This window comes from Cibotium barometz, chromosome 60 (genome assembly GCF_041138505.1).
Source record: "Cibotium barometz isolate CiBa-2024 chromosome 60, ASM4113850v1, whole genome shotgun sequence".
NCBI classification, from domain to species: Eukaryota; Viridiplantae; Streptophyta; class Polypodiopsida; order Cyatheales; family Cibotiaceae; genus Cibotium; species Cibotium barometz.
The window spans coordinates 24,896,105-24,923,813 of NC_141105.1; the positions used below are offsets into that span (position 1 = coordinate 24,896,105).

At 45.5% G+C, this 27,709-nt stretch overlaps 1 protein-coding gene across 1 annotated transcript in view; it reads right to left on the reverse strand.

The window, feature by feature from the left end:
* Positions 1-27,709, reverse strand: part of LOC147605161 (alpha-1,4 glucan phosphorylase L isozyme, chloroplastic/amyloplastic-like) — a 148,135-nt gene that overhangs the window by 41,730 nt on the left and 78,696 nt on the right. The window contains 1 exon segment of the mRNA XM_086794326.1: positions 16,504-16,656. Coding sequence (XP_086650452.1) covers positions 16,504-16,656 — 153 coding nt within the window.

Below are 27,709 nucleotides of genomic sequence, written 5' to 3' on the forward strand. Positions count from 1 at the left end.
AAGCATGGGTTACTTAGTATGGTCGAGAGGTCCCCTTCTCTCACGGTACGTGGGAAGGTGGTGTGATGGCGGTGGAGCATGTCCTTGATTTGGAGCTGATGGGAGGATCGTGGTTGGTCTCCCGTGGGCTGGGGATGCCGGGTACGTCGAAGCATGAAAGCCGGTTCTGAAGTGCTCCTTGGGGACGGGGTGGAGCTGAGGTATCCAATGGTGGACCTGCAGGGTCCACTATGCCGATATCCTCTCCTTGGGGCCGGGAAGAAACTGGTGATGGTTGGCTGGCGAGGAAGGAGGGGTGGTGGCTATGGCCGACACTCTTAGGAGTGTATCTCTGTGTCTGCAAAGCTCCAGTAGAAAGAGTCCCACGCAACATTGGTCCAGGAAGTCCATGATCATGGATAGTGGGCCGAAACCCTCATGGAAGAGCCAGTGGTAACTCACACGGATCTCATAGTACACTGGGCAGTGACACGTGTAGTGCTCCTCTCTCTCGACCCCTGTGTTGCATAAAATGTAGATCCTCTCCTCCCAAGGTCTAAGATGCACATGCTATGTCTCTTATTGCTTTGGCGGTCAAGTGGTCGATAATATCTCATATTTGGCCATGCAGGACGTTAAAACATGCATGGGACACTTTGGAAGCCATGTATCAGGCCAGAAATGAAGCCAAGGTTGCATACCTCAAAAGGGAACTTGACGGGTTACACACAAATGATGGGGACTGGATGTCGGATAACTTGATGAAAATCCACGATCTTTGAGAGCAGTTGTTGAATATTGATAAAGTGATTCCTGACAACCCATGAGCATTGAGGGGAAACCCTAACCCACTCACATTCCAGGAATTGGTAGGAAGAGCAGACTAGGAAAAATATGTACGTTCATAGGCATGGCTAAAGCCAAGCTTTTGTGGCAAATAGCAAGGGCAAAGGCAAATCTGGTGGCTATCACCCTACGGCCGATTCCGGACAGCCATCAAACAAAGACAAGGAAGATGCAGGCAAGCAGAAGAAAAAGGGCAAGTGTCACTATTGCAAGAAGCTACGGCACTACATTGATGAATGTAGAAAAAGGATTGCCAAGGGAAAGAAGAAAGAGTCTGCTATGTCTTATTGTAAACTCCTCGGCTTTTGATGCAAGTAAGGATTATGCATCTGCAAACTTTGCAAGAGGATTGGGCCTTTTTTGTTTGTAGCTATGAAGCCTCCAAGGACTATCAACATACCATACAGCCTGTGATGTCTCATTAACATTGAGAGACACGTAGTGCCTCTAGGCATATCACCTCGGGGAGAGATTTGTTTATCAGACTATGCCCAAAAGAGTCATGTGTGCTAACAACTCTTCTTATCTTGTGAAGAGAGTTGGTGAGATTGTGTTCATAGCAACGGATAGGTCGGATCTATGCCTTCCCGATGTGTTGTATGTTCTAGGGATAAAGAAAAATCTCTTATATATTTCCTCTTTTGCTAGAAGAGGACTTTCTGTTGATTTTGAGGATGACAAATGCACAGTTAGAGACCATGCGAAGGCCCATGTGTCACTTTTGGGACTTTGTACCATGGGCTGTATAAGCTTTTTTTTTTTCTCGGGAAATAGATCCTTCTATTAGTTATATGAAAAACAAGACAACAGGCTTAAGTACATGCTCAGAACCCTCAAGAGAGAACCTTGGTGAGGGTAGTCCCCTCCATGGGTGGCCACTCTCAGAGGGAACTACTGCATACAGGGGACCGCGGGGGGGGGGGGGGGGGGGGGGGGTGTCCCTCCATGGCTGGCCACTCTTAGAGGGAACCACCACTCTTAGAGGGAACTCAGGGGGTGGGGGGCGCCCGCAAGGGGGGGGTGGGGGGAGTACACTACATACTTTTCTCACCAGAACAGCCTTGGGCACTCATGGTGGTGGCAATATGTAGAAAGTTTCAAACATGCTCATTTGGCAAATGGTAGCTACAACATTGGGATATACTCTTTGGGTATGTGAGAACGGCAAGATTGGATACTACAAAGATAGGATACATTTGTTTCAATAAAGTTTCCTTTCTCACAAATCACAGCACCAAGAGTCTACAAATTGATCATTCCGTGGCCTTGGTTCTCGAAGCATGCAAACATGTTATGGCATATGAATTAGTTGGCAAAATGGTGGAAACAAACTTTGCAAAAAGTATGGAAAAGCAAGCTGCCACTAGAACATAGAGTGCTCTTCTGGAAATGTATTTCAGGAGTACGCCCTATTGCTTAAACTTTGGCAAAAAGAAAGATTACTACTGCTCAATGCCCAAGGTGTTCATGCTCTAATGAGACCATCCAGCACTTGCTATGGCGCTGTATTGACACCCAGGATTTCTTGCATAGACTATCTATGCGTTTGACTACAAGATTTCCTGGTACCACATTTCTCCAGGAACTTATGGTTCTTTGGCAAATATGAGAGGAGGCTAGCAAGAATGGCTTCATTTTTTGAATGGACAAGATTTTGGGCTCTCTAGTCACTTTGGACTGCACACAATCGACTTGCTTTCTAGTCTCACCACCAATTGACAAGTATTACTAATTCTATCAATCATTGCGCCAATCCTTATATGATTGTCATCAGCTCCAATAGCTAGATGAGATATATATACCTAGATGAAACCAGGAACATGCCCAAATTCACCTTTTAGGAGCGTGCATGTTACATACTCATGGTAGTCAACCCACAAGACTATATAACTATCAACTCCATTATGCATAGTATGGACTAGATACTACGACATCCCCACTAATGTCATCAGTGCCCAATAGTGGGTGTAGAGCTCTGTATCAAGATATGCTCTCACACATGCACTCCACACACACATATCTAGATTTGTTTTTCCAATGTTTTAAGTTATGCGAATTAATCAGAAACACTCTCATGATGGTGCTTCTCTATATAAAGTAAAGTAATAGAACAGTGGTGTTACCCAAAAAAAAAAAAGTATGTCTTTTGGGAGGTGATCTTTTTAATTTTCATGTGTTTTTGATGTCCAGTTTATTCCTAAATCATATGTATCAGTTTTGGTCTTAAAGACATCATATGATATATATATATATATATATCTCTCTCTCTCAGCTTCACATATAGAGGGGATCCTGTGGAGTTTGTCTCATCCTATGTCTACCTTGGTGTCACTTTCAGTGGCCCACGCTTTACCATGCTTCCCGCAACACATGCCAGAGTGACGCAAGGATATGTAGCCTTGAGCTTACTTGAGCGGCAATGCTTCAAGGCACATTTCCAGCAGCCCAGGATGAAGGGTTGGCTTTTTGACACCCTCGCCACACCAGCCTTGATGTATGGAGTAGCTTTCTAGGGGGTTGATTTATCCGATGAGGATTGGCAGCGAGTTGAGAGGCCCCAGGTCATGATGTTCTCCCGTATGATCCGCAGCAAACCATCAGTCCAACACCAGATTATCCAGGCAGGGTTTGCTGTAGCGCCGATGGTAGTGGAGACACTCTTCCAGACAATCATATACCTCCATCGCATCAGTCACATGGATCTATCAACTCCATTATGCATAGTATGGACTAGATACTACGACATCCCCACTAATGTCATCAGTGCCCAATAGTGGGTGTAGAGCTCTGTATCAAGATATGCTCTCACACATGCACTCCACACACACATATCTAGATTTGTTTTTCCAATGTTTTAAGTTATGCGAATTAATCAGAAACACTCTCATGATGGTGCTTCTCTATATAAAGTAAAGTAATAGAACAGTGGTGTTACCCAAAAAAAAAAAAGTATGTCTTTTGGGAGGTGATCTTTTTAATTTTCATGTGTTTTTGATGTCCAGTTTATTCCTAAATCATATGTATCAGTTTTGGTCTTAAAGACATCATATGATATATATATATATATATATCTCTCTCTCTCAGCTTCACATATAGAGGGGATCCTGTGGAGTTTGTCTCATCCTATGTCTACCTTGGTGTCACTTTCAGTGGCCCACGCTTTACCATGCTTCACGCAACACATGCCAGAGTGACGCAAGGATATGTAGCCTTGAGCTTACTTGAGCGGCAATGCTTCAAGGCACATTTCCAGCAGCCCAGGATGAAGGGTTGGCTTTTTGACACCCTCGCCACACCAGCCTTGATGTATGGAGTAGCTTTCTAGGGGGTTGATTTATCCGATGAGGATTGGCAGCGAGTTGAGAGGCCCCAGGTCATGATGTTCTCCCGTATGATCCGCAGCAAACCATCAGTCCAACACCAGATTATCCAGGCAGGGTTTGCTGTAGCGCCGATGGTAGTGGAGACACTCTTCCAGACAATCATATACCTCCATCGCATCAGTCACATGGATCTATCAACTCCATTATGCATAGTATGGACTAGATACTACGACATCCCCACTAATGTCATCAGTGCCCAATAGTGGGTGTAGAGCTCTGTATCAAGATATGCTCTCACACATGCACTCCACACACACATATCTAGATTTGTTTTTCCAATGTTTTAAGTTATGCGAATTAATCAGAAACACTCTCATGATGGTGCTTCTCTATATAAAGTAAAGTAATAGAACAGTGGTGTTACCCAAAAAAAAAAAAGTATGTCTTTTGGGAGGTGATCTTTTTAATTTTCATGTGTTTTTGATGTCCAGTTTATTCCTAAATCATATGTATCAGTTTTGGTCTTAAAGACATCATATGATATATATATATATATATATCTCTCTCTCTCAGCTTCACATATAGAGGGGATCCTGTGGAGTTTGTCTCATCCTATGTCTACCTTGGTGTCACTTTCAGTGGCCCACGCTTTACCATGCTTCACGCAACACATGCCAGAGTGACGCAAGGATATGTAGCCTTGAGCTTACTTGAGCGGCAATGCTTCAAGGCACATTTCCAGCAGCCCAGGATGAAGGGTTGGCTTTTTGACACCCTCGCCACACCAGCCTTGATGTATGGAGTAGCTTTCTAGGGGGTTGATTTATCCGATGAGGATTGGCAGCGAGTTGAGAGGCCCCAGGTCATGATGTTCTCCCGTATGATCCGCAGCAAACCATCAGTCCAACACCAGATTATCCAGGCAGGGTTTGCTGTAGCGCCGATGGTAGTGGAGACACTCTTCCAGACAATCATATACCTCCATCGCATCAGTCACATGGATCCCCACAGGTACCCGAGGCTTGCCCTGGAGTCCTCTAGACAGCTAGCACTTGAGGGGCATTCTGGAGTTTGGTATGCACTAGTTTCCACTTGGTTCTCAGTATATGGGCTCTGCATGGACCGCCTACCCCCCCTTCAGTACAGTTTGGACTCCCCTTTTTTCCAGCTATCTGGGTTATCCGGTCAGATCTTCTTAGCCTCTACACACATTGCACATGAATCACACCCCCGGCGCTCCCCACGAAGATGCACTTTTACAGAGACCACTTCCTCACACTCACTGAGGATCGATTCATCCAGCAGCCGTGCTACTTGAGTGTTCACATGTCCCATGCCATGCGGATTGCGATTGGCCAGATACGGGTTTCTTCCCACCACCTTAGAGTGGAGACAGGTAGAGCTGAGCATATCTTCAGAGCGGGAAGCTCGTACGGACACCCAGAGAGGAGAGGATCTGCCGACTATGCCACACATGAAAAGATGCAGGGGGGAAGAGAGCTTGAGCTCTTGCAAGCACACACACACACTCACAAAACCCTAATAGAGAACACACAAGGTGAGAGGCCGAAAATCTTCTTCTTCTCTACTCAACACTCAACACACCATATACAAGATAAGAGTACACATAATATGAAAGGTACTCAACCAATACATACACGGGTTCTCTATAGTGTGAACCCGACTAAATGAGCTGGCGCTATAACTATGCCAGTCTCTAGAATGGCTGTCACACAGCCTGTCATCCCACTGGCCACATATCACTCCAAGATCTCACCAACCATGCCAGTGGTGTAAGTGTGGGGCCTATCCCCCAGGCGGGTCATCAGTGGCCACCGCCTCACTAGACGAGCTCGATATCTCAACACTCCCCCTCGAGCTCAACTCCATCTCATGTACACCAAGCGAAGCCCTGAATCTGCGGAGCTTCTCTGTACCCAATGCTTTGGTGAAGATGTCAGCTACTTGATCCTCCGTGCTGACATAAACAAGGTCAAGGTCTCCTGCCAAGACCTTCTCTCTGACGAAGTGGTAGTGGACCTCTATGTGCTTCGTACGAGCATGAAAGACTGGGTTCCTGGCCAACTGTATACTGCTAATGTTGTCACAGAAAATGACAACTTGTCTATCCACGGATAGACCCAAATCTGTAAGTAGCTTTCTCAACCAAGCTACCTCACATGCTGCCATAGCAGCTCCTCTGTACTCGGCCTCTGTAGCAACCGTAGGCTGCTTCTTGCCGCTCCAAGTCACAGCAGCACTCCCCAAAGAAAACATGAATCCACTGGTAGATCTTCTATCTGAGATACTATCAGCCCAATCAGCATCTGTGTACCCATGTACACATATCTCTGTCCCAGTCTCATAGAATAGTCCACAATGCAAAGTAGACTTCACATACCTCAGTATGCGTCTCACTGCATCCAAATGCGGTTTCCGTGGAACCTGCATAAACTGACTCACCAACCCAACAGCATAGCTCAAATCTGGTCTGGTGATCGTCATGTAGATCAAACTTCCTACTATGCTCCTGTACATAGTAGGATCCTCCAAGATCTCTCCTGAATCTGCACTCAACTTGCCATTCTGATCCAATGGCACAGAAATAAGCTTACAGCCTGTCATACCATACTTGGACAACATGTCCAAGCCATATTGTCTCTGCAGTAATCCAATACCATGTGGTGACCTAATCACCTCAATGCCCAAGAAATATCTGAGCTCCCCCAGATCCTTCATCTCGAACTTCTGTCTAAGCAGGATCTTTACATCAAAGATCTCTACATCATGGTCCCCCGTAATGATCAAGTCATCTACATAGATGACAACAAGCACAACTCCTCTATCACCATGTCTCACATACAATGAGAAATCTGCATTGGCTACATGAAAGCCAATAGTGACAAGATATTCAGAAATCTTGTCAGACCATGCTCTTGGTGCTTGCTTTAAGCCATACAAGGCTTTCTTCAACTTGCAAACATGTTCGGGGTGACCCTCAACCTCATAACCAGGTGGCTGCAACATATACACCTCTTCTTGCAAATCCCCATGCAAGAATGCATTCTTTACATCCATCTGATGTAAAGACCATTGCTTTGACGCAGCCACTGCTATCACAACTCTCACCGTTGCCATCTTGGCAACTGGGCTGAAAGTTTTCTCATAATCAATCCCGTATGTCTGCGCATATCCTTTGGCTATCAATCTAGCCTTGTACCTGTTTATGCTTCCATCACTGTTATGTTTAACTTTGTACACCCACTTGCATCCAATGGCTTTCTTGCCTTCAGGCAATTGCACTAAATCCCAGGTTTCATTTCCATATAGTGCATCCATCTCCTCATCCATAGCTTTCTCCCAATACACATTTCCAACAGCCTCATCAATGCATGTGGGCTCAACAACCTGCACAACCTTTGCCATATATGCATAGTGATGTGCCACATAACCATCATATGTAAATCTCTGCACAGGGTTCTTCACTCTCCCTGATCTTCGCAGCTTTTCATTCATGGCTTCCATAGCCTTCTTTACACCAGGTGTTCTCATATAGCTGGGATCCCAAGCTCCTCATCAAGGCTCATATCTGAGCCACTAGATTCTCCATCAACATGAGAATGCCCTGCAGAAATGTCAGGCATACCAAGGGGCTCAACCACTTTCTCTTTTCCTTTACGTGATGTAGTAATCACATTTGCAGGACTGGTATTATGACGCAGCCTGCCACTCCATGGTCTATCAACAGACCCACTAGATGAGGACTCTCCTGGTCCACTCAAAGACTGTGATTGCTGACCTGCATTCTGTGCAACCACACTTCCACTCACATCAGCCCCAACAGCTTCTTTTTCAGCAGCATACCAGCTGCTCATCTCATCAAAGACAACATCCCTGCTTACCCTCAACTCACGTGTAGCAGGGTTATAACACCTGTATCCCTTTTGCTCAAGGGAGTATCCAATAAACACACATTTTTCAGCTTTTGGATCCAGCTTAGTTCTCAGCTCATCTGGCACATGCACATATGCAATGCATCCAAAGACTTTCAGATGAGACAAATCTGGTTTTCTGCCAGTAAACCTCTCCTCTGGAGTTACATCATGTATGGCTGCAGTTGGAGTTCTGTTCATGATGTATACTGCTGTAGAAACAGCCTCAGCCCAATAGCTATGCGGCATATTTTTCTCTTCCATCAATGCTCGTGCAATCTCAGCAAATGTGCCTGTTTTTCCGCTCAGCAACTCCATTTTGCTGCGGAGTGTATCTGCATGTGAACTGTCTCCGAATACCATTCTTCTTCAAAAATTGAGAGAACTCATTGGAGAAGTACTCTCCCCCTCCATCTGACCTTAGGCACTTTACATATTTCCCTGTTTGCTTTTCAACTAAAACTCTGAAATTCTGAAAGTGAGTGAACACCTCACTCTTCTCCTTCATGAAATATACCCACACTTTCCTTGTGTGGTCATCAATGAAAGTCACATAATACCTGCAGCCTCCCATAGATATGGTCTTCGTAGGACCCTATACATCTGAATGCACAACATCTAGTGCATTTCTGCTCACATATCTATTACGTGGAAACACATGCTTTGTTTGCTTCCCAAATTGGCATGCTTCACATATTTTCTGCATACCTTCCACTTTAAATTTTGGCAGCCCTGTCACAATTCCTTTTGTCTGCATAGACTTCAATCTCTGCACATTTACATGTCCAATCCTTTTATGCCAAATGTCTGTGTCTGCAACAATTCCTGAACCATTTGCAAACATCGCAGCACTCATTTCAAGCATGTCTACATTTAATGTAAACATTCTGCCCACTCTGTTGCCTTTTGCAACCAACCTGCACTTGTCTTTGAAATCTTCAACATAACACCCATCAGGGTTAAACCGAACCTGCAAGCCCTGCTCAATCATCTGGCCAACTGAAACCAGATTCTTTGTTATGTTCGGTACATGAAGTACATCTGCAAGGTACTTCACTTTGCCATCCTGCATAGACAATGGCACATCTCCAATGTGGGCAATTGGATGAGCAGTGTCATCCCCTGTTTCCACAAAACCTGGTCTTTCCGGGTTTTTCATCTCCTTGAACCACTCCCCATGACTCGTCATGTGGTTCGAAGCGCCTGAATCCACATACCATACATTATCTTTTTGTGCTGCATCAACATTTTCAGACATGGCATTCACGACATGCTGCATAACAAACAACCTTTCATTATCCTCATTATTTCTGCTTGAGGATGCATAGTTGTTTTGCTGCACTTTCCCATTTTGCATGTCAGCCTGCTTCTTATAACATTCTGCCTGCACATGTCCAGGCTTACCACAATAATAGCATTCACGTGCATCATTGTATTGCCTTTGCCAATTTCCACGGCCTCTTTGACTCCCCCTGCCTCTGAATTTGCCTCTTCCACCTGCGTGTTGTTGTTGTTGTTGATTCTGGGACTGTTGTTGTTGTTACTGCTGCTGGCCATAATTCTGATTACCTATTCGGCCACCTCCTTGACCGCGTCCACGGCCTCCTCTACCTCGTCCTCTTCCTGAACTCGTGTAGAAGGCCTGTTGCTCTGAACTGTTTTTGCTTTGTGAAGACTGTTGGTCTTCACCCAAGCTCTTTTCTTCGATAATCAGCATAGACACCAAATCTGTAAAGTTGGGAATGTTTTCCCGAGTCTGAATAGACGTCTTGAACGCCTTGTATTGTGGCCCGAGACCACGTAGACAGACTTCCACCTTGTCATCATCATCTACTGACACACCAATAGATGCAAGGGATTCCACAATACCCTTTATCTTCAGCGCATAGTCATTCACAGACATGCTCTTTTTCTCCACAGTATGAAGTTCATTCTTCAACTGTATCTTACGTGCCTTGGTATTTGTTTCATAAAGCTTTACCAAGGTGTCCCACGCCTCCTTGGGGGACTTGGCATCCTGAATGTGCCCAATCATGGTGTCCTGTATACTAATGGATAGCCAATACATAACCTTCCTGGCTCCTTGGTTCCAGTCTTTAAACTCTTTCACATCTGCAGCAGTCGGATTTATATCCGGTATCTCCGGTGCCTCTTCATGCTCACCTTCTATGTAGTCCCAATAGCCTTTTCCCATCAGGAAATTCGTTAACCTGAACCTCCAAGCATAGAAGTTATTCTTATCCAGCTTCTCAGCCACAATCTGTGTTATGCCATCATTAGACATCTTGCCAAACACACAATTTTACCAGAAACTGCACTCTGGTTTTTTCTGCACAAATGCTGTATTTTCTGCACAGCGGTACTGTAGTACTCTCAAATGTCACAACCAGTGACTTCAATGTGCATACATACACCCAATGGCAACTGTAGACCTCTTTGCAGCACCCACAGTGTCTGCACAGTCAATCTGTCTTCCTGCAGTTCTTAAAACAGAGTTCTGCAGAGAATCGATGACTTACCCGCAATGCTCGAAATCGCTTGCTTTCTGAAAAACGGAGGTCCAGACGTGCCCGAAACGCGTTTTCGGCCCGAAAATTTCAGTCCGATATGACTATATAGTTGCCCTATAGCTTTACTCTCGCGAAGAAAGCTCCTCAAGAGACCGTTTGCCGGTGCCTCCCGTAGAGCTCCCGACAAGGGTGTAGTCACCAACACAATAGGGAAGAGTAGCTGAAGCTCTTACCCTCGTACCGCTTCCTGTGGTTCTCTTGCTTGCAGCTCAGCCCTTAGCACGAACCAGGCTCTGATACCATGAAAAGATGCAGGGGGGAAGAGAGCTTGAGCTCTTGCAAGCACACACACACACTCACAAAACCCTAATAGAGAACACACAAGGTGAGAGGCTGAAAATCTTCTTCTTCTCTACTCAACACTCAACACACCATATACAAGATAAGAGTACACATAATATGAAAGGTACTCAACCAATACATACACGGGTTCTCTATAGTATGAACCCGACTAAATGAGCTGGCGCTATAACTATGCCAGTCTCTAGAATGGCTGTCACACAGCCTGTCATCCCACTGGCCACATATCACCCAAGATCTCACCAACCATGCTAGTGGTGTAAGTGTGGGGCCTATCCCCCAGGCGGGTCATCAGTGGCCACCGCCTCACTAGACGAGCTCGATATCTCAACAACACAAAGGTTGAGACGGAGGAGCATTACATATGTCGCTGCCCAGTATACTATGAGATCCGCGGGAGGTTTCACTGTCTATTTCCTGAGGGATTCGGTCCACTCTCCAGGATCATTGACTTCCAGGACCAACATTGCCTGGGCCTCTTCCTGCTTGAGCTCCGCAGACACAAGGACACCTTCTTGAAAAACAGGCCCCTAGCCACCCCGCCCCCTCCCTCGACAGGCAACCATCACCAGTTTCTTCCGGACCCAGGAGGTGGAGGACACCGACATAGTGGATCTTGTGGACCCTCCACGAGCTGCTCCGGACCTACCTCGCCTGAGAGGAGTTGCCTCGGACCGAGCCTCTGCACTCCAACGTGCCCGACGCCCTCGACCCCCCCCCCCCGTCGGCCACGATCACCTCATCAGCTCCAGATCCAGGACATGCTCCACCGCCATCGAGCTACCTTTCTACGTGACATAGTTGAGGGAGACCTCTCGGCCATACTCGTTAGCCTCATGCTTGACATTTTGGAGAGTGGTATACCATCTACTCGGAGCTGAGGTTGCTCCCATGTTTTTATGTTCTCAGTATTCCATGATGAGTTTCCATGGACAGTTTTGTATCACCCCAGTGAGATAGCTATATTTATGTTTTCATTCTGTTTTATTTTCCATTCCATGATGAGATATGCCATGGACATTATTGTATCACTTTGGTCTCATAGGCCCATTGGGTCTTTAGTAGACGCTTAATCTCTCTCTCTCTCTCTCTCTCTCTCTCTCTCTCTCTCTCAGATAGCTATGTTTATGTTTTCTTTCTATTTTATTTTCCATTCCATGATGAGATGTGCCATGGACATTATTGTATCACTTTGGCTTATAGGCCCATTGGGTCTTTAGTAGACGCTTAATCAGAGCTCAGTTTCACAGAGAGGGTGCGGAGCGACTGGCTCGCTTCAGAGCACACCCAGGCATGTTCTTCAGGGAGCTGTGGACACCCCCTTCACTGATGTATACCATTTTATACCCCCAGTATGGTACAAGATGGAGCTAGCTAGGTTGCATATCATGATTGTATACTCCATGCATATAGCTTTGCATTCTCCTAGTAGTAGAGCTCCATCCCCTGCACACCCAGATTCAGCATTTTTTATTCAGTACTTTTTCATTTTGTTGGGATGACAGAGGATACCCCATACAGGTACTCCGATTTGTCTCATAGGCCGAGTTCGGTCTTTTGGAAGACGTTAATAAAATCTTTCTTTCTTTCTCTCTCTCTCTCTCTCTCTCTCTCTCTCTCTCTCTCTCTCTCTTTAATAGAGCTCTAGCAGAGGGTTTGCTTGAGACATGGACTATGCATACTGTAGCGCCTTTACATAAGGCTGGGGACCGTATGGACCCAGCCAACTACAGGACTATCATGGTTGGTCATACATTGGCCAAATTATATAGGGCAGTATTGGAGGCAAAGCTTAGTCACTACGCAGAGGCCCACAGTCTCCGAGCCCCTAGACAGGCATGTTTTCGGCGAGGCTTCTCCACCATTGACCATGTCTTCACTCTCAAGATACTGATTGAGCAGGCAGGAGCTGGGGCAGGCGCTTACATTGCTGCTTTGTGGATTTCCGCAAAGCGTTCGATACGGTTCCTCAAGAGCAGCTCTTTCAAAGACTCATGACACTGGGAGTACCTACAGAGATGATGTGGGGAATTTATGCTCTTTATGAGCGTGTGGCAGCCAAGGTCAGATGCCCAGGAGGTATGTCTGCAGACTTTGCTAGCACCATTGGTGTGAAGCAAGGATGCACACTATCTCCCACCCTCTTCGGGCTATACATCGACGAGGTAGCAGACTATATTCAGCGAGGAGGTGGAGTCGGCGGGCAGATCTCAGACACACAGGTACATATTATGCTATATGCTTATGACATTATCCTGATTTCAGAGACACAGGAGGGACTACAGCAGCATCTAGGGGCTCTAGAGCTTTTCTGCAGAGACAGAGGCCTCACAGTGAACCTTGGGAAAACCAAGGTTATGATCTTCCATACATCGCCAGCAAAGAGGAGGAGATCTGTTTTTATGTTTGAGGGCAGCCAAGTAGAGGTCTCTACATCTTATGTATATTTGGGGATTACATTCACCAACAGAGCCGGGCGATTCTTTATGACGCAGGCAGCCCCATGATTGACTCACCCGAGCCTATGCAGCCTTGGCTATGCTAGAGAGACAGAGCCATCAGGCACATTTCCAGGAGCCCCGTACAAAAGGCTGGCTTTTTGACACTTAAGTCACCCCAGCCCTGATGTACGCAGCCCTAGTTTGGACACCAGGCTTGGCAGCCTCCACATGGAGCCAGATAGAGCGCCCACAGGTCATACTGCTATCCCGGATGGTTCGTAGCAAGCCATCCATTTCCCATGACATTGTGAGAGCAGAGTGTGCTCCACCACCGATGCTAGTGGAGGCACTCTTTCAGACAGTATGTTTCTTGCACAGACTCAATGACATGCCGGTGGACCGACTCCCGCGCATTGCTTTTGAGGCATCCAGGCAGCTTGCAAAGTCAGGGGACAGTCACTCATGGTATACACAGGTAGTCTAGTGGCTCCAGAGTTTTGGGTATGATATGGACCGATTACCACCTACCCAGTATGATCTACATGCCCCACAGCTCTCCCTCTCACACACTGAGAGGAATAGAGTCATCAGGCAAGAGCTGATTCAGAGACATATCATGCGCACATGGGTGACACCATCACAGCATCTCCGTACGAAGATGGCATACTACAAAGATCATTTCTTGATGCTGACTTATGATGGTTTCATTCAGAGACCGCACTACATGGATCTATATCTTCCACATGCTCTGAGAGTAGTGATTGGACAGCTCCGAGTTTCATCACACCCCTTGGAGATTGAGGCTGGAAGAGCAGCCCACATCCCGTGGGAGGAGAGATAATGCAGATTATGCAGAGAGGATGTGGAGAGCGAGTCACACTTTGTATGCAGATGTCCATATTATGATGGGATCAGAGCCACCTACCCTACTCTCTTCAGAGGAGCAAACACATCTTTTCAGTCCATCCTGCAGATATCAGACCTACGAGTACTTGGGCGCTTCTTACTAGAGATATACCGACACAGAGAGCAGTTACTCCAGTCAAGAGAGAGGAGATCCCAGATCAGACAGACTCAGTTGGTTGATTTCTTCCAGAGGACAGCCATGCCAGATCCCACAGTGATGGGCCGAGGGGTCACTTTGAGGAGAGCAAAGAGATTCGAGCATTGCGGCGTCCACACGAGCGCCCGGATACCGACCTTCCCACAGACACCGACATATGATCAGGGACATTCGGGCATGACACCAGAGGCGACTACAGGAGAGAGGACAGCCGGGACCCATTGATCTCGCTGCCATCTTGCATATCATTACAACTGGCGATGACATGTATGACATATTACCACCCCCCTGCCTCCCCCTCCCCCCCCCCCCACACCACAGGATGGAGTTGACTAGGAGCATGCCTACATTGAGCATCGTTGTATCACCCTGGCATATAGTTGTGCATTTACCCCAGTAGTGCTCCATCCTTATATATGTACATACATCCTGACCTCACAGTACCAGTTTTCTTCCCGTTGTTGTATTGTGCACTGAGCACCATCTGATACTCATAGATACCACATACATTGTACATGGTTTTGTCTCGTAGGCCAATTCTCTTTGGCCTGAGAGAGACGTTAATACAATCTTTCTTTCTTTCGTTCTCTCTCTCTGGGGCCAGATTTATCCGATGAGGATTGGCAACAAGTTGAGAAGCCCCAGGTCATGATGTTCTCCCATATGATCCGCAGCAAACGATCAATCCCACACCAGATTATCCAGGCAAAGTTTGTTGCAGCCCCAATGGTAGTGGAGGCACTCTTCCAGACAGTCACATACCTCCATCGCATCAGTCACATGGATCCCCATAGGTACCCGAGGCTTGCCATGGAGTCCTCAAGACATCTAGCACTTGAGGGCCACTCTGGAGTATGGTATGCACTAGTTTCCACTCGGTTCTCGATATATGGGCTCCGCATGGACCGCCTACCCCCCCTTCAGTACAGCTTGGACTCCCCTTTTCTCTAGCTATCTCATGAGGATACCAACCAGATTATTTGGTTAGATCTTCTCAGCGTCTACACCCATTGCACATGGATCACACCTCCGGAGCTCCCCACAAAGATGCGCTTCTACAGATCATGTCTCTGTAAATTTCAAGCAATTGTACAAAAGTTGGGTCCCCAAGGCTCCATAATGGGGATTCTGTCACTTCATGGACACATTTTAGCACTCGTGGCCTAGTAGACCCTTTGGTCTTTTGTAGATGTTAGTGTTATTCTCTTTCTCTCTTTTTTTTTTCTCTTCTCTCTCTCTCTCTCTCTCTCTCTCTCTCTCGGACACCACGCCTATACCAGAGAGAGATGACAGAGATCAGAGCTCAGTTTCACATAGAGGGTGCGGAGCGACTGGCTCACTTCAGAGCAAACCCAGGCATGTTCTTCAGGGAGCTGTGGACACCCCCTTCATTGATGTATACCATTTTATACCCCCAATATGGTACAGGATGGAGCTAGCTAGGTTGCATATCATGATTGTATACTCCATGCATATAGCTTTGCATTCTCCTAGTAGTAGAGCTCCATCCCCTTCACCACTCATTGTACTTATTGCACACCCAGATTCAGCTTTTTAGTTCAGTACTTTTTCATTTTGTTGGGATGACAGAGGATACCCCATACAGGTACACCGATTTGTCTCATAGGCCGAGTTCGGTCTTTTGGAAGACGTTAATAAAATCTTTCTTTCTTTCTTTCCTTCTCTCTCTCCATGGACAGTTTTGTATCACTGAAGTGAGATAGTTTTGATTTGTTTCTATTTTATTTTCTGTTCCATGATCATTGATGAGATATGCCATGGACATTATTGTATCGCTTTGGTCTCATAGGCCCATCGGTCTTCAGTAGACACTCTCTCTCTCTCCCTCTCTCTCTCTCAAGCATTATCATATTATTCGCTAGCTCAACCAGCAGTAAGTATGTTTCAAGGAGTCTTCTGTATTTCTTGGTTGACATCATTTTGGTATGTTTTTTGTACTTAAGACAATACTCATTTTGGAAGAAAAATAACCACATAATTATCTCACTTGGACAATAGACAGAACTCTGAAACAACAATTAAAATTACCTGTCGCAATTCAGCCAATTCCTCTGTTTTAAGAACCCAATCCCCTGAACCAACCCACTTGGTTATGACCCTACTCAGTTCGGGGTTGCAAAAACGTAACCATCGTCTAGGAGTAACTCCATTTGTTTTATTCTGAAACTTACTTGGCCAAAGCTGTAAAGAAAAAAAAAAGAATATTGTGAAAGAGAATTTGCATCTCTCTCTCTCTCTCTCTCTCTCTCTCTCTCTCTCTCTCTCTCTCTGCGACTTCAATGCCCACACACAGAGCAGACAGTGTGAGGTGTATGACTATGATGACATGGAGATCCTCCACCCTGTGGACCCAAAGGAGATAGGGGCTAGTCGGGCATCAGAGGACACTGGACCAGACAGAGGACATTATGGGGACCACTTACTAGAGTTGGGAGCCAGGCATTGTCTCGTTATTTATAACGGGATGCTACAGTGGCCGGGATCAGGAGGGCTGACATGCTTCCCACATGGGGGTCATACACGGACCGGAGGCACGGTGTTAGACTACATTATGGGGTCTTTGGAGGCATCACAGCTTGTCACCTCATTCTCCATTCCACCTCGTCCTATTGGGGCAGATCATACATACTTGGCATTTTCACTAGCCGGATCACCAGTATCACCAGCCCCCCACATACCGACGCCACACACTACCATCTACTTCACACATGACATGGCAGACATATACACTGGCACAGTAGAGGATGGGCTCCTACTCATGGATCCCCTGGCACCTATGGATACCATTACAGCCTAGCTGGCATCACTCCTACACACGGCTGCATTACATAGTTTCCCACATCGTGTACACTCAAGAGAGCCTGCGAGATCTGGGACTATGCCCCAGAACAGATGGTATGATGACGAGTGCAGAGCCCTATACTCATGGCTACGCATACAGAGAGCCTTGGGAGCCATCACAGAGCAGGAGTTGAGGAGAGAGATGAGGAGACTTACTCGCCGCAAAAGGCGGGCCTTCGCAAAGATACAGGAGCTAGAGATCTTTCATTTCTTCATGAGTAGAGATAGCCCTGTCTCATGGCGGCACTTCAGAGAGCCCCGGACACCGACACCTATTGCAGACCCACAGACATGGCACACATATGCAGAGGGCCTATACCACACCCCACAACAGCCACCTATACCTCAGCCACAGGAGCCTCGACCTACCACAGCTAGCTTCTTTACCCACTCGATGGTACAGGAAGCTATCCGCCGCCTACAGCATAAACAGGCCGCCGACCATACGGGCCTACAGGGTGAGCATCTCATATACGCAGTAGATTCTTTGGCTCCTTTTCTTGCACACCTGTTTAACAGGGCACTAGAAGAGGGTTTGCCTGCGGAGTGGACAATGCACACCATTGTGCCGATTCACAAAACAGGGGATATGCTCGATCCGAGCAACTACAAGACGGTTATGGTTGGCCACGTGCTGGCCAAACTCTATGGCGCAGTGTTGGAGCAAGAGCTTAGCTTATATGCTGAGCGAGCAGGTTTACGCTCGTCAGGGCAGGCAGGCTTCAGGAGAGCTTTCTCTACCACTGACCATATATTCACTTTGAGATGTATGATTGATCAGGCCAGAGTGAGGAAGAGAAAGCTCTATTGCTGCTTTGTGGATTTCCGCAAGGCATTTGACACAGTACCACGAGAGAGGCTCTTTCAGCGCCTGCAGTCTCTTGGCATACCAGCAGATATGACATGGGGCATCTATGCATTATATGAGCAGGTTTTTGGGCGAGTCAGATGTCCAGGAGGTATGTCCGAGACTATTGCTAGCACCATTGGTGTGAAGCAAGGATGCCCACTTTCCCCCACGCTATTTGGGTTATACATTGATGAGGTGGTTGACTTCATTACACGGGGAAGCGGAGATGGGGTTGATTTAGCAGGTACCTCAGTACATATTATGCTTTATGCTGATGATATTGTATTAGTGTCTGAGTCTCCAGGTTGTCTACAGCAGCATCTACATGCACTCGATGATTTCTGCACACAGAGGCGTCTTATTGTAAACCTTGGGAAAACCAAGGTTGTGGTCTTTCATACATCGAGACAGGGCAGGAGTCAGCTGACATTCACTCTCGCAGGATGCCAGGTGGAGGTGGTGATACGTGTACCTAGGGGTTACCTTCTCTGCAGCAGCCACACGCTTCACCATGGGTTCAGCAGCCAGAGCTAGATTGACACGAGGATATGTAGCATTGGCTATGCTGGAGAGACAGTGCCACCAGGCGCATTTTCAGGAGCCTCGGACGAAGGGGTGGCTATTTGACACATTAGTCACACCGGCATTGATGTATGGAGCAGCGGTATGGGCGCCAGACCTTGCTACCCATTGGTGGACACAGATAGAGAGACCACAGGCCCTCATGATGGCACGCATGATACGCAGCAAACCGTCAGTACCTCATGACATTATCCGAGCAGAGTTTGCTGTGCCCCCTGCCATATTCCAGACTATATGCCTGCTAGACAGATTCAGAGAGATGCCACAGGACAGATTGTCATACAGAGCTTTTGAGGCATCTAGACAGCTGGCTGAGGCAGGAGACAGAGGATCATGGTATGCACAGGTCACACATTGGTTCTCACAGCATGGCCTAGACATGGATCATCTACCACCATTCCTGGATGACAGGGATGCACCACATATCCGTCTCTCATAGTGAGAGGAACAAAGTATTGAGACAGGATCTATGGCAGCTCTATACACGAGAGACATGGATATCGCCTACACAGCCTCTTCCACCGAAGATGCTATACTACAGAGATCACTTCATGAGTATCACGGATGATGGATTTATAGAGAGACCTAGATACATGGAGGGCTTTTTACCACACGGCTCCCGAGTGGCTATTGGTCAGCTTAGAGTTTCATCACACCGATTGGAGATTGAGACTGGCAGAGCAGCACGGATCCCCCGAGAGGAGAGGGTATGTAGATTGTGCAGAGAGGAGGTGGAGAGTGAGGAGCATTATGTATGCAGATGCAGAGCATATACCGCCATCAGAGAGAGATTCCATTTTATTCAGAGAGCCACATTCCCTACGCCAAATCTTTGAGGCAACAGACCAGCGCATATTGGGGAGATTCATTCTAGACATACAGCGCCACAGAGAGACATCATTACAGGCTGAGACAGCTCCAGAGGGGGGATGACAGACACAGATTACTACATTTTTTCAGAGATCCATTCCACTCCCAGCCTCTACACGGCAGGGAATTACTCTCCAGAGAGCAGAGACACTCAGAGCCCGCAGGAGATAGAGGACACCTGGCTTTCGAACACCACGCCTATACTAGAGAGAGATGACAGAGATCAGAGCTCAGTTTCACAGAGAGGGTGCGGAGCGACTGGCTCGCTTCAGAGCACACCCAAGCATGTTCTTCAGGGAGCTGTGGACACCCCCTTCATTGATGTATACCATTTTATATCCCCAGTATGGTACAGGATGGAGCTAGCTAGGTTGCATATCATGATTGTATACTCCATGCATATAGCTTTGCATTCTCCTAGTAGTAGAGCTCCATCCCCTTCACCACTCATTGTATTTATTGCACACCCAGATTCAGCTTTTTAGTTCAGTACTTTTTCATTTTGTTGGGATGACAGAGGATACCCCATACAGGTACACCGATTTGTCTCATAGGCCGAGTTCGGTCTTTTGGAAGACGTTAATAAAATCTTTCTTTCTCTCTCTCTCTCTCTCTCTCTCTCTCTCTCTCATGCATACCTAAGTTTCACGCTAGTAGGTAGATTCCCGAGAGATGGGCCAGCCACTCATCTACCTAGGTACCCGAGATATCAGTTTACAGGTTGTCGTGACGTGGACGGTGTCGCTGGGAAAGTGCGAGACTTCTAGCTGTGAGAGGAGCTTCTAATCCCCAGCAAGGAAACACACACACATAACTCTTCAAGGAGCATAAGAGATCTCCATTTTTGATGACATGTACATGTACCAATTCACTTCAAACATCCCCAATTACAGCTTGATGATTGCACACAAGTCACGATCCAAGAGCTTGATTAACTCAAATCACAGATCACCTGTCCCTTTAACCAAGTACCTCATACATAACACATGTAGGCATAGCACAATCTTCAAAAGATTCCCATATACATGTGGCCATTCACATCACATATATCAAATGATACCAATTTCATCATTTCAAGGTGTCTCTTTATCTCCTGAAAACCTGCTTTCAGATTCCAACAACTCACAAGCAAAAGATGACATATGGCATATCTATAACATACTCATGTGATTTTAGAAAACTCCATGTCTAGCATTCCAAAATCCAACCGAGTAGAAAAATAAAACCCAAATCCCAGGAATCTCATTGTATTTTGATGCTTTCTTATTCCAAGATTCTCCAAAACCATTAAAAGCTTTTTTTTTCCCAAAAACCTTCTCATTCTCCAAACCCTTAAAGGGTTCCTAGACTATACGATTTTTCTCAAATCGTAAGTAACAAAAAAAAAAACACTTATCTGAGAGTAAAAAAAAAGCAAATTTTTCTTTTGATTTCGCTATCTCCCATACGGCTGCTTCACTGCCGTTTGCGCCAAGATCAGAATACATCATATAATGTGTGATTTTTTTTTGAAGATCATCTCCTTTGATAGCTCTTCATTCACTCTTTAATTCTAAACCCAAGAAGCTCCATACAGTAGCCGCCATCTTGATTTTAAAATCTCTGGTTATAATCAGCTCTGGTTCTCCTTTTTTGCCCACCCCTCTACACCGATATGCGCTGTTTTCTGGTTATTTCCCTTTTCCGCAAGAGAATCGGGCTCCTCCCCTTTTGCAGCTATAATATCGAATTTCCCCCCAGTTTCGAATACACTGCGCCACCTTTTTTTTAGCTTATTAATCGGAAATTTCCATTTTTAAAAAAAATCCACGCAAGCGCGTCACCTTCGCCTTTCAAGCCTTCGCTAGAACAAAGACTTGGATCGATACCACAAGCTTCAAGGATGGATTGACAAGAAGGATGATCTGCAAAGTCTTTCTGTCTAAAATCCATGAGCATCGTACCTCCTCTGGCAATAACAAAAGTAGCCCCTAGTTGTCTTCCATCACCCTTCATATTTCCCGGCACGTTGGTGGCTTTCTTTATAGCATCACGGACATCGTAAAGCATCTTAGCCACACTTAGAATTCCCACTGACTTAATGTTCAATGCCTGATGTATCTTCTTCCCCCTATCGATGTAAAGCTCTCTATCCCAATAGCCACCTTGTTGAAACTCCTCAAGGCCAAGCTTTTCAATCCCGACGGCCACAACCCTTCAGTTCATCACATACCCATCAGGCACTCCCAGCTCCTGCTATCTACCCTCCAAAATGGCTCCTTATCAGCCTGTGCACTTCACAAAAACTCACACATTTCTCCACTGTTTGCCTGGCCTTCAAGCATGCATCTGCACAGCAAAAGACTGCCCTTTTCCTCCACTAAAAACATCACACTATCCAAGTGTTAAAAACACCTACTACACCCATTATGTACACAGGCTTTGAGACCTGACTCAGTCTCAGCTCGTCTTATTGAACCTCATTTACAATATGAACATATGTACTTAGGCATCATATAATGACTCAAGTCATGGCACTTAATCCCATACATCTAGATTTGTATTTAATGGCCTCACATGCATGGTTTCACACCATAGACGTGCCATGGCACGACATCCACCCCCTATAAACTTGCACATCCTCTGGTATGTGCCAAATCATCATCAAGATCCACATATAACTGGATGTCGTCTTCATCTTCTACATTACCAGGAAGATCATCCTCTTCCTCTTCAACCATATCCATACTATCACTGTCAAGCCTCTCATCCTGAGTCTCCTGTGAATCAAAAGGATCACTGTCATGCCTTCTTTTAAACATGTTGATTCTTTTGCCTGCCACAAGATTCTTTATCTCTGTTTCATCAAGCTCACACAGGGTATACGTGGCATTTCCATGCACATGCTTGACAATGTAAGGGCCAAAACATCTTTTTGCAAACTTTCTTTGAACAGTGAACTGGTTGTCAAGGCTACTATCATACATTAGGACCCAATCACCTTCTTCAATAGGTTTTGGCCGGAGTCTGTGTCTTCTATCAAATCTTTCTTTATTTTTCAACCTTGCATCTTTCAAACGAGCTTTAGCAAGCTCTACATCTTCAGGCCTCCTCTCCAACTGCCTTATTCACAATGCAAGGAGGTCTTCCCTGTTCAATCCTTCCACCCAGGGTAATACATTCCAAGTTGGAACTACTTCTTCAACTGGCATTACTGGCTTCTGACCATACATTAATTCTGCAGGCATGTATCCTGAGCTATGAGTTGTACGGTCAGCCCACAAAGCATATGGTAGCAGCCTTGGCCACTCTCACATTCTTTCTCTGCATGCCTTAGCCAAAGCTTTAATGATTGGAGGATGTCCTCGCTCACTTTTACCATTGCCCTCAGGGTTGTAAGCACATGTTAGGGACAGTTTGATGCCAATTCTAGAGAAGAATTCCCTTGCTTCTTCAACATCTAGCTCACCCCTATCAGCTGTTATTTTCCCAACACAACCATACCGGCAAATCACATCTTTCAAGAGAAATTTGCATACTGTTTCCGTACTCTTTGTTCTAAGAGCACGCCCTTCTACCCGATTTGTCAAATCTTCTCTTGCAAGTGCTATGTACCGCATCTGCCAAATTCCCAAGGGCATTGTAACTAGATCCACTACCCATTTGTAGTGCATGGCAGGTGGGTAGGTTGGTTGCAAGCCATCACGATGTCGCACATTTGAGTACATTTAACATACCATGCATGTTTCCACATATTGGGAAATATCCTTGTAGATTCCTTTCCACCAATATCTTTCCTTTATTTTGGTAAAGGTGGCCCACACACTTCGATGTCCAGCCCAGAGACTCTCATGGAATTCTTTCATGAGCTTCCCTTGAGTCTCTTTATCACATATGACTCTCTGTGGCATAGCATTCCTCTGCTTAGGATGCTTCCACAGGTACCCATCCTTTAGAAAATACCCATATGCTTTTCTGCGGATCCTCTTAAATTCTGAGTCAGACCAATTTTCCTGTCTTGTCAGAGTACTCAAATATTGACCAATAAGCAACCAATCTCCTTCATACATTTCCTCAGTAAAAGACTCAAGTGTATTTGATAGGCAAGTATGGTCCCCTTTTGCATATGCAGTAGTGTAGAACTTTGTACCTACATCATCAATGTCACTAATCATCCCTTCTTCATCTTCATACCTGGCTCTTGATAGCATATCTGCGACTGGGTTATCTTTTCCTGCAATATGCTCAAACTCAGGATTTAGTGACTTGATATAGGCAATCCACCTAAGCATAGCGATATCTGGAGTGGTGCAGCTTGCAATCATCCCAAGGAGTGGCAAGCAATCAGTTTCCACAAGTACAGATGCTCCAATAAGATATTCTTTTTCACATTTTAGAGCAGTGACTATTCCCCATAACTCTCTCTTGATCTGCGGATATTTTCGTTGACGAATGCTTAATACCTTTGCTCCAAATCTGATTACATACCTGTGATCATCCTCATCATCTTGCCCTACTGCCCATCCTATCCCAGTAGGACTAGTTTCAACTGTAACAATCACAGGCCTGCCACACTCATAATCTGCCTTCCTTAGAGAAGGTGATGATTGGAGCAAACATTTCAGCTTCCGCATAGCTTTAATATGTACTGCACTCCACAAAAATTTTTGATTTTTCCTCAAAAGTTGATAAAGAGGATCTGCTACATGTGCATAATGTGGGATCCATATAACATAAAAGACACATGCACCAAGAAATCTCCTCAGCTTTGTAACATTAATGCATATCTCTTTCATTCTTTGTATTGCATCTATCTTGGTTGGACAAGGTCGGCGTCCATTAGTACTACAAAGATGCCCCACTATTAGCACTTCACCAACCCCAAACACTGATTTCGATCCAGACAAAGTAAGATTCACCTCTTCAAGCCTGGATAGAATCATATCACAATCTTTTATATGATTTGCTACAAACTTGCGGCACCCCTTCGAATCCAAATCCTCATCTTTATTTTTCTCATCACAGCCCTTTATTGACACATCATCCAGAAAAGGCATAGTTATTTGTGGTATGAAGTCTCGCAAGACTTTATTCATTCCATTCATCATATGCGCCACTGAGTTGGTGGCTCCCTGTGGTAAGGTACACATTCTTACCAATCCCAAAGGAGTTTTCATTGTGGTCAAGTCCCTGCTTTGTATATCCAGCTGAAACTGATCATATCCCGAATACAGATCACCCATAGAGTATATAGCTTTCTCTGCAAATGCTTCTGCAAACTCGTCCACAATCGGACCTGCTCCCACATTCCTGATTGTGACCTTGTTTACAAGTTGCATGTCTTGAATGAAGCGCAATGTTCCATTTTTCTTTGGCACGGTAAACCATCTGTTGGAGTATGGAGCGCATGATGGCTCCAAAATTCCCATCCTGATCTTTTCTTTTAGTAATTCCATCAGCTTTGGCAAGAGAGTCTTTGGTACTGGAATCGGCCGCAGGTTCCAGGGCACATGTGGAACAGTGAAGATCACCATTGGTGCTATTATGCTTGGATCAACACAGCCTATCTCATGCGGCTGAAAAGCAAAGGCCTTCCCATGTTTTACAAGCATCTCCTCAAAGCATTCCCTTTCAACTGGCAACAGAAAATCCTTTTCACCAATCTTCAGCTCTTTTAGGGTTTCCTGTGTAAACTTATGCCCAATTTTCTTCGGATCTCTGAGATTCGGTTGCATAGAGGCTTCATCTAATTTCTCCTTGCTTCCTAGTGGCAAGGGCAAGACAACTGGTTTCACCTTCTTTGCAACCGTTTTATACTTTGTATCAACATGAGCATCCATCTCACAATTCATGTTTTTACATTCCATCCCCTCAAATTCCCGGATTATATCATACATCCCCACAGATGCACCTCTATCATCTCATTTCCACCCTGTAAGCATGCTCTTCCCATAGCAAAAAGCACATCCATAGTATCCACAAATGACACCTCATCAAGCACCCCTGAAATAAACTCATTCTTCTCCAAAAGACCACACTGCTCAAGACTTTTTTGTTCATTTTGTACATGTCGACGCATACCACGCTTCAAGTCCTTGCTTTTTACAAAGACCAGTGACCCATAGCTAGAAAATCCTTGAAAATTTGCTGAAAAGTTATTTACATTGATTGAGTCCTGCGAGAACTCATTTTCCCTTGTACCATTGGAATTCCGCTTTACAATGGCACCTGGCCAAAATCCCTCATCTCCCTGTAGTTCATGAATTCTCTGTTTATCTTTGGGAGTGACTGTGCTCGAAGAGACTCACGTTCCTTTCATGGTTAATGCAAACTGTCAAGAACTGAACAGCTTTCTTACCATCTTTACTCCTTATTCTTGCATATGCCGAGCCATCATCCAAAACCTTTGTTTCCATCCTCACAGCTGTAATGTAGGGTTGCCCAAGGATGAGGGGATACGATGACATCTCCTGAACAAAGAAGTTCTGATCATCTTTCACATCCCCTATAGTTACCCTTACATTTGGACAAGCTGCATAGAGCTCTCCAGATGAGTTATTAGCTGCTTTAATCATCCACCCATGATCTACATCCATTGGCCACTTACATTTGTTGTAGAGATTTTTAGCCATAAGATTTATTTCAGACCCATGATCAATTAGAGCGACATACGGCTCTTCCAAGTCACCTATCTTGACAAGGGTTTCAGTGGTTGCTCTTGCCCAATGGCTCCTGGAGTAATGACTCTTTGTAAGAACTTCTTTTTCATCATCCTCATCCACAAAGCGCACTTGTCGTGCCCCTTCAGCAGAGTGATTACATTCCACCACATTTTCTCTCTCTTCCTTTTACTGTACCTGTACTCCATGAGTCTTGGAAGTGCTTGCCTCCCCTTGTGATGGAATAGATTCAATTATGGACTGCCTTTTCCTTCGTATAATATCAATTATCTCATCATGGAATTCTTTCTTTGCAATCCCCAAGACTTCCCCTAGTGTAAATTCCACCCTGCTGTTTAAAATCCTCTCTTCAAGCACCTTTTTGAGATCTGTTGCGGCTTCAATATCAGATTGAAGCTTGTAGAGTGGACTTTTCCCTTTACCCTTCTCCTTCTCATGCTTCATTTTTGCTGGCACTAATTCCATTGATACTTCCTCTGGAGGTCTGCTATGCGGTGGAGGCATATGTGATGGCCCAGGATCCTTCTTTTCACTACCACGAGTGACCCTTTTTGATGGCCCTCCTTCCTCATTTTCCCTCTTACGCTTTTCCTCTACCTGTGCTTCATTATTCTGGCATTTTGCAATGTAGGCATGAACAGATAAAGAATCCACAGGCTCTTCCCAGCCAGTCTCAAGACGTATACAGTCACCTGCCTCATGCAAAGCCTGCTTAGACACCTTCTTTGACGCAATTAGTTCCATTGTTGATGGCCAAAAATCTTCATTCTCATAATCTTCATCATTCTCAGATTCCTGCTTTGATTGGCCAACCTTTAACCCATAGGTTGCTGCCTCAACCATAGAGATGGCATGGCTAGCAGCCATATCCTCAACCAGCTTCCTTCCCAAAGTTTGTGCTTAATGGAAGACCAGTCTCTGTAAGGTGGATTTTCCCATCTTTGAAAAACACAAGTTGATTTCTGAGGGCTTCTTTATAGCTAGCACAGTCTTTCTTTGCATGTTCTGGGTCATCACACCATATACATCTGAATGTAAACCCTTCTTTGCTTTGAGGCCTTTGCATAGAAGCCTGCCCTAATGGTAGCCCTTTTTCTTCAATCCTGGACATCTTCAATTTTAGGTCTCGCATGCCCTTAATAAGCTCTTCCATCGGCCCTTTTACCTTTGGGATTGCAGCAGCTGGTTTTGGTAGATTCTCAGGGGTAACAGCAGTTATAGGAGTTGCCGAGCTCATCACCATTTTATCCCTCCTTCGCTGCCGCTTTGCTAGCATGGTGACCGCATTCTCGACATCATTCCAATCATTCTTTAGCCCCTGCTCTGTATCCTTATCCTCAAGGAGGATTTCCAGTTTCTCTTGGAGATCTTTCCCAGCTGCTTGTAAGAAGAGCTCTGTTTTTTCTCTGTCCAAAGTTGTGCGCTCTATCCT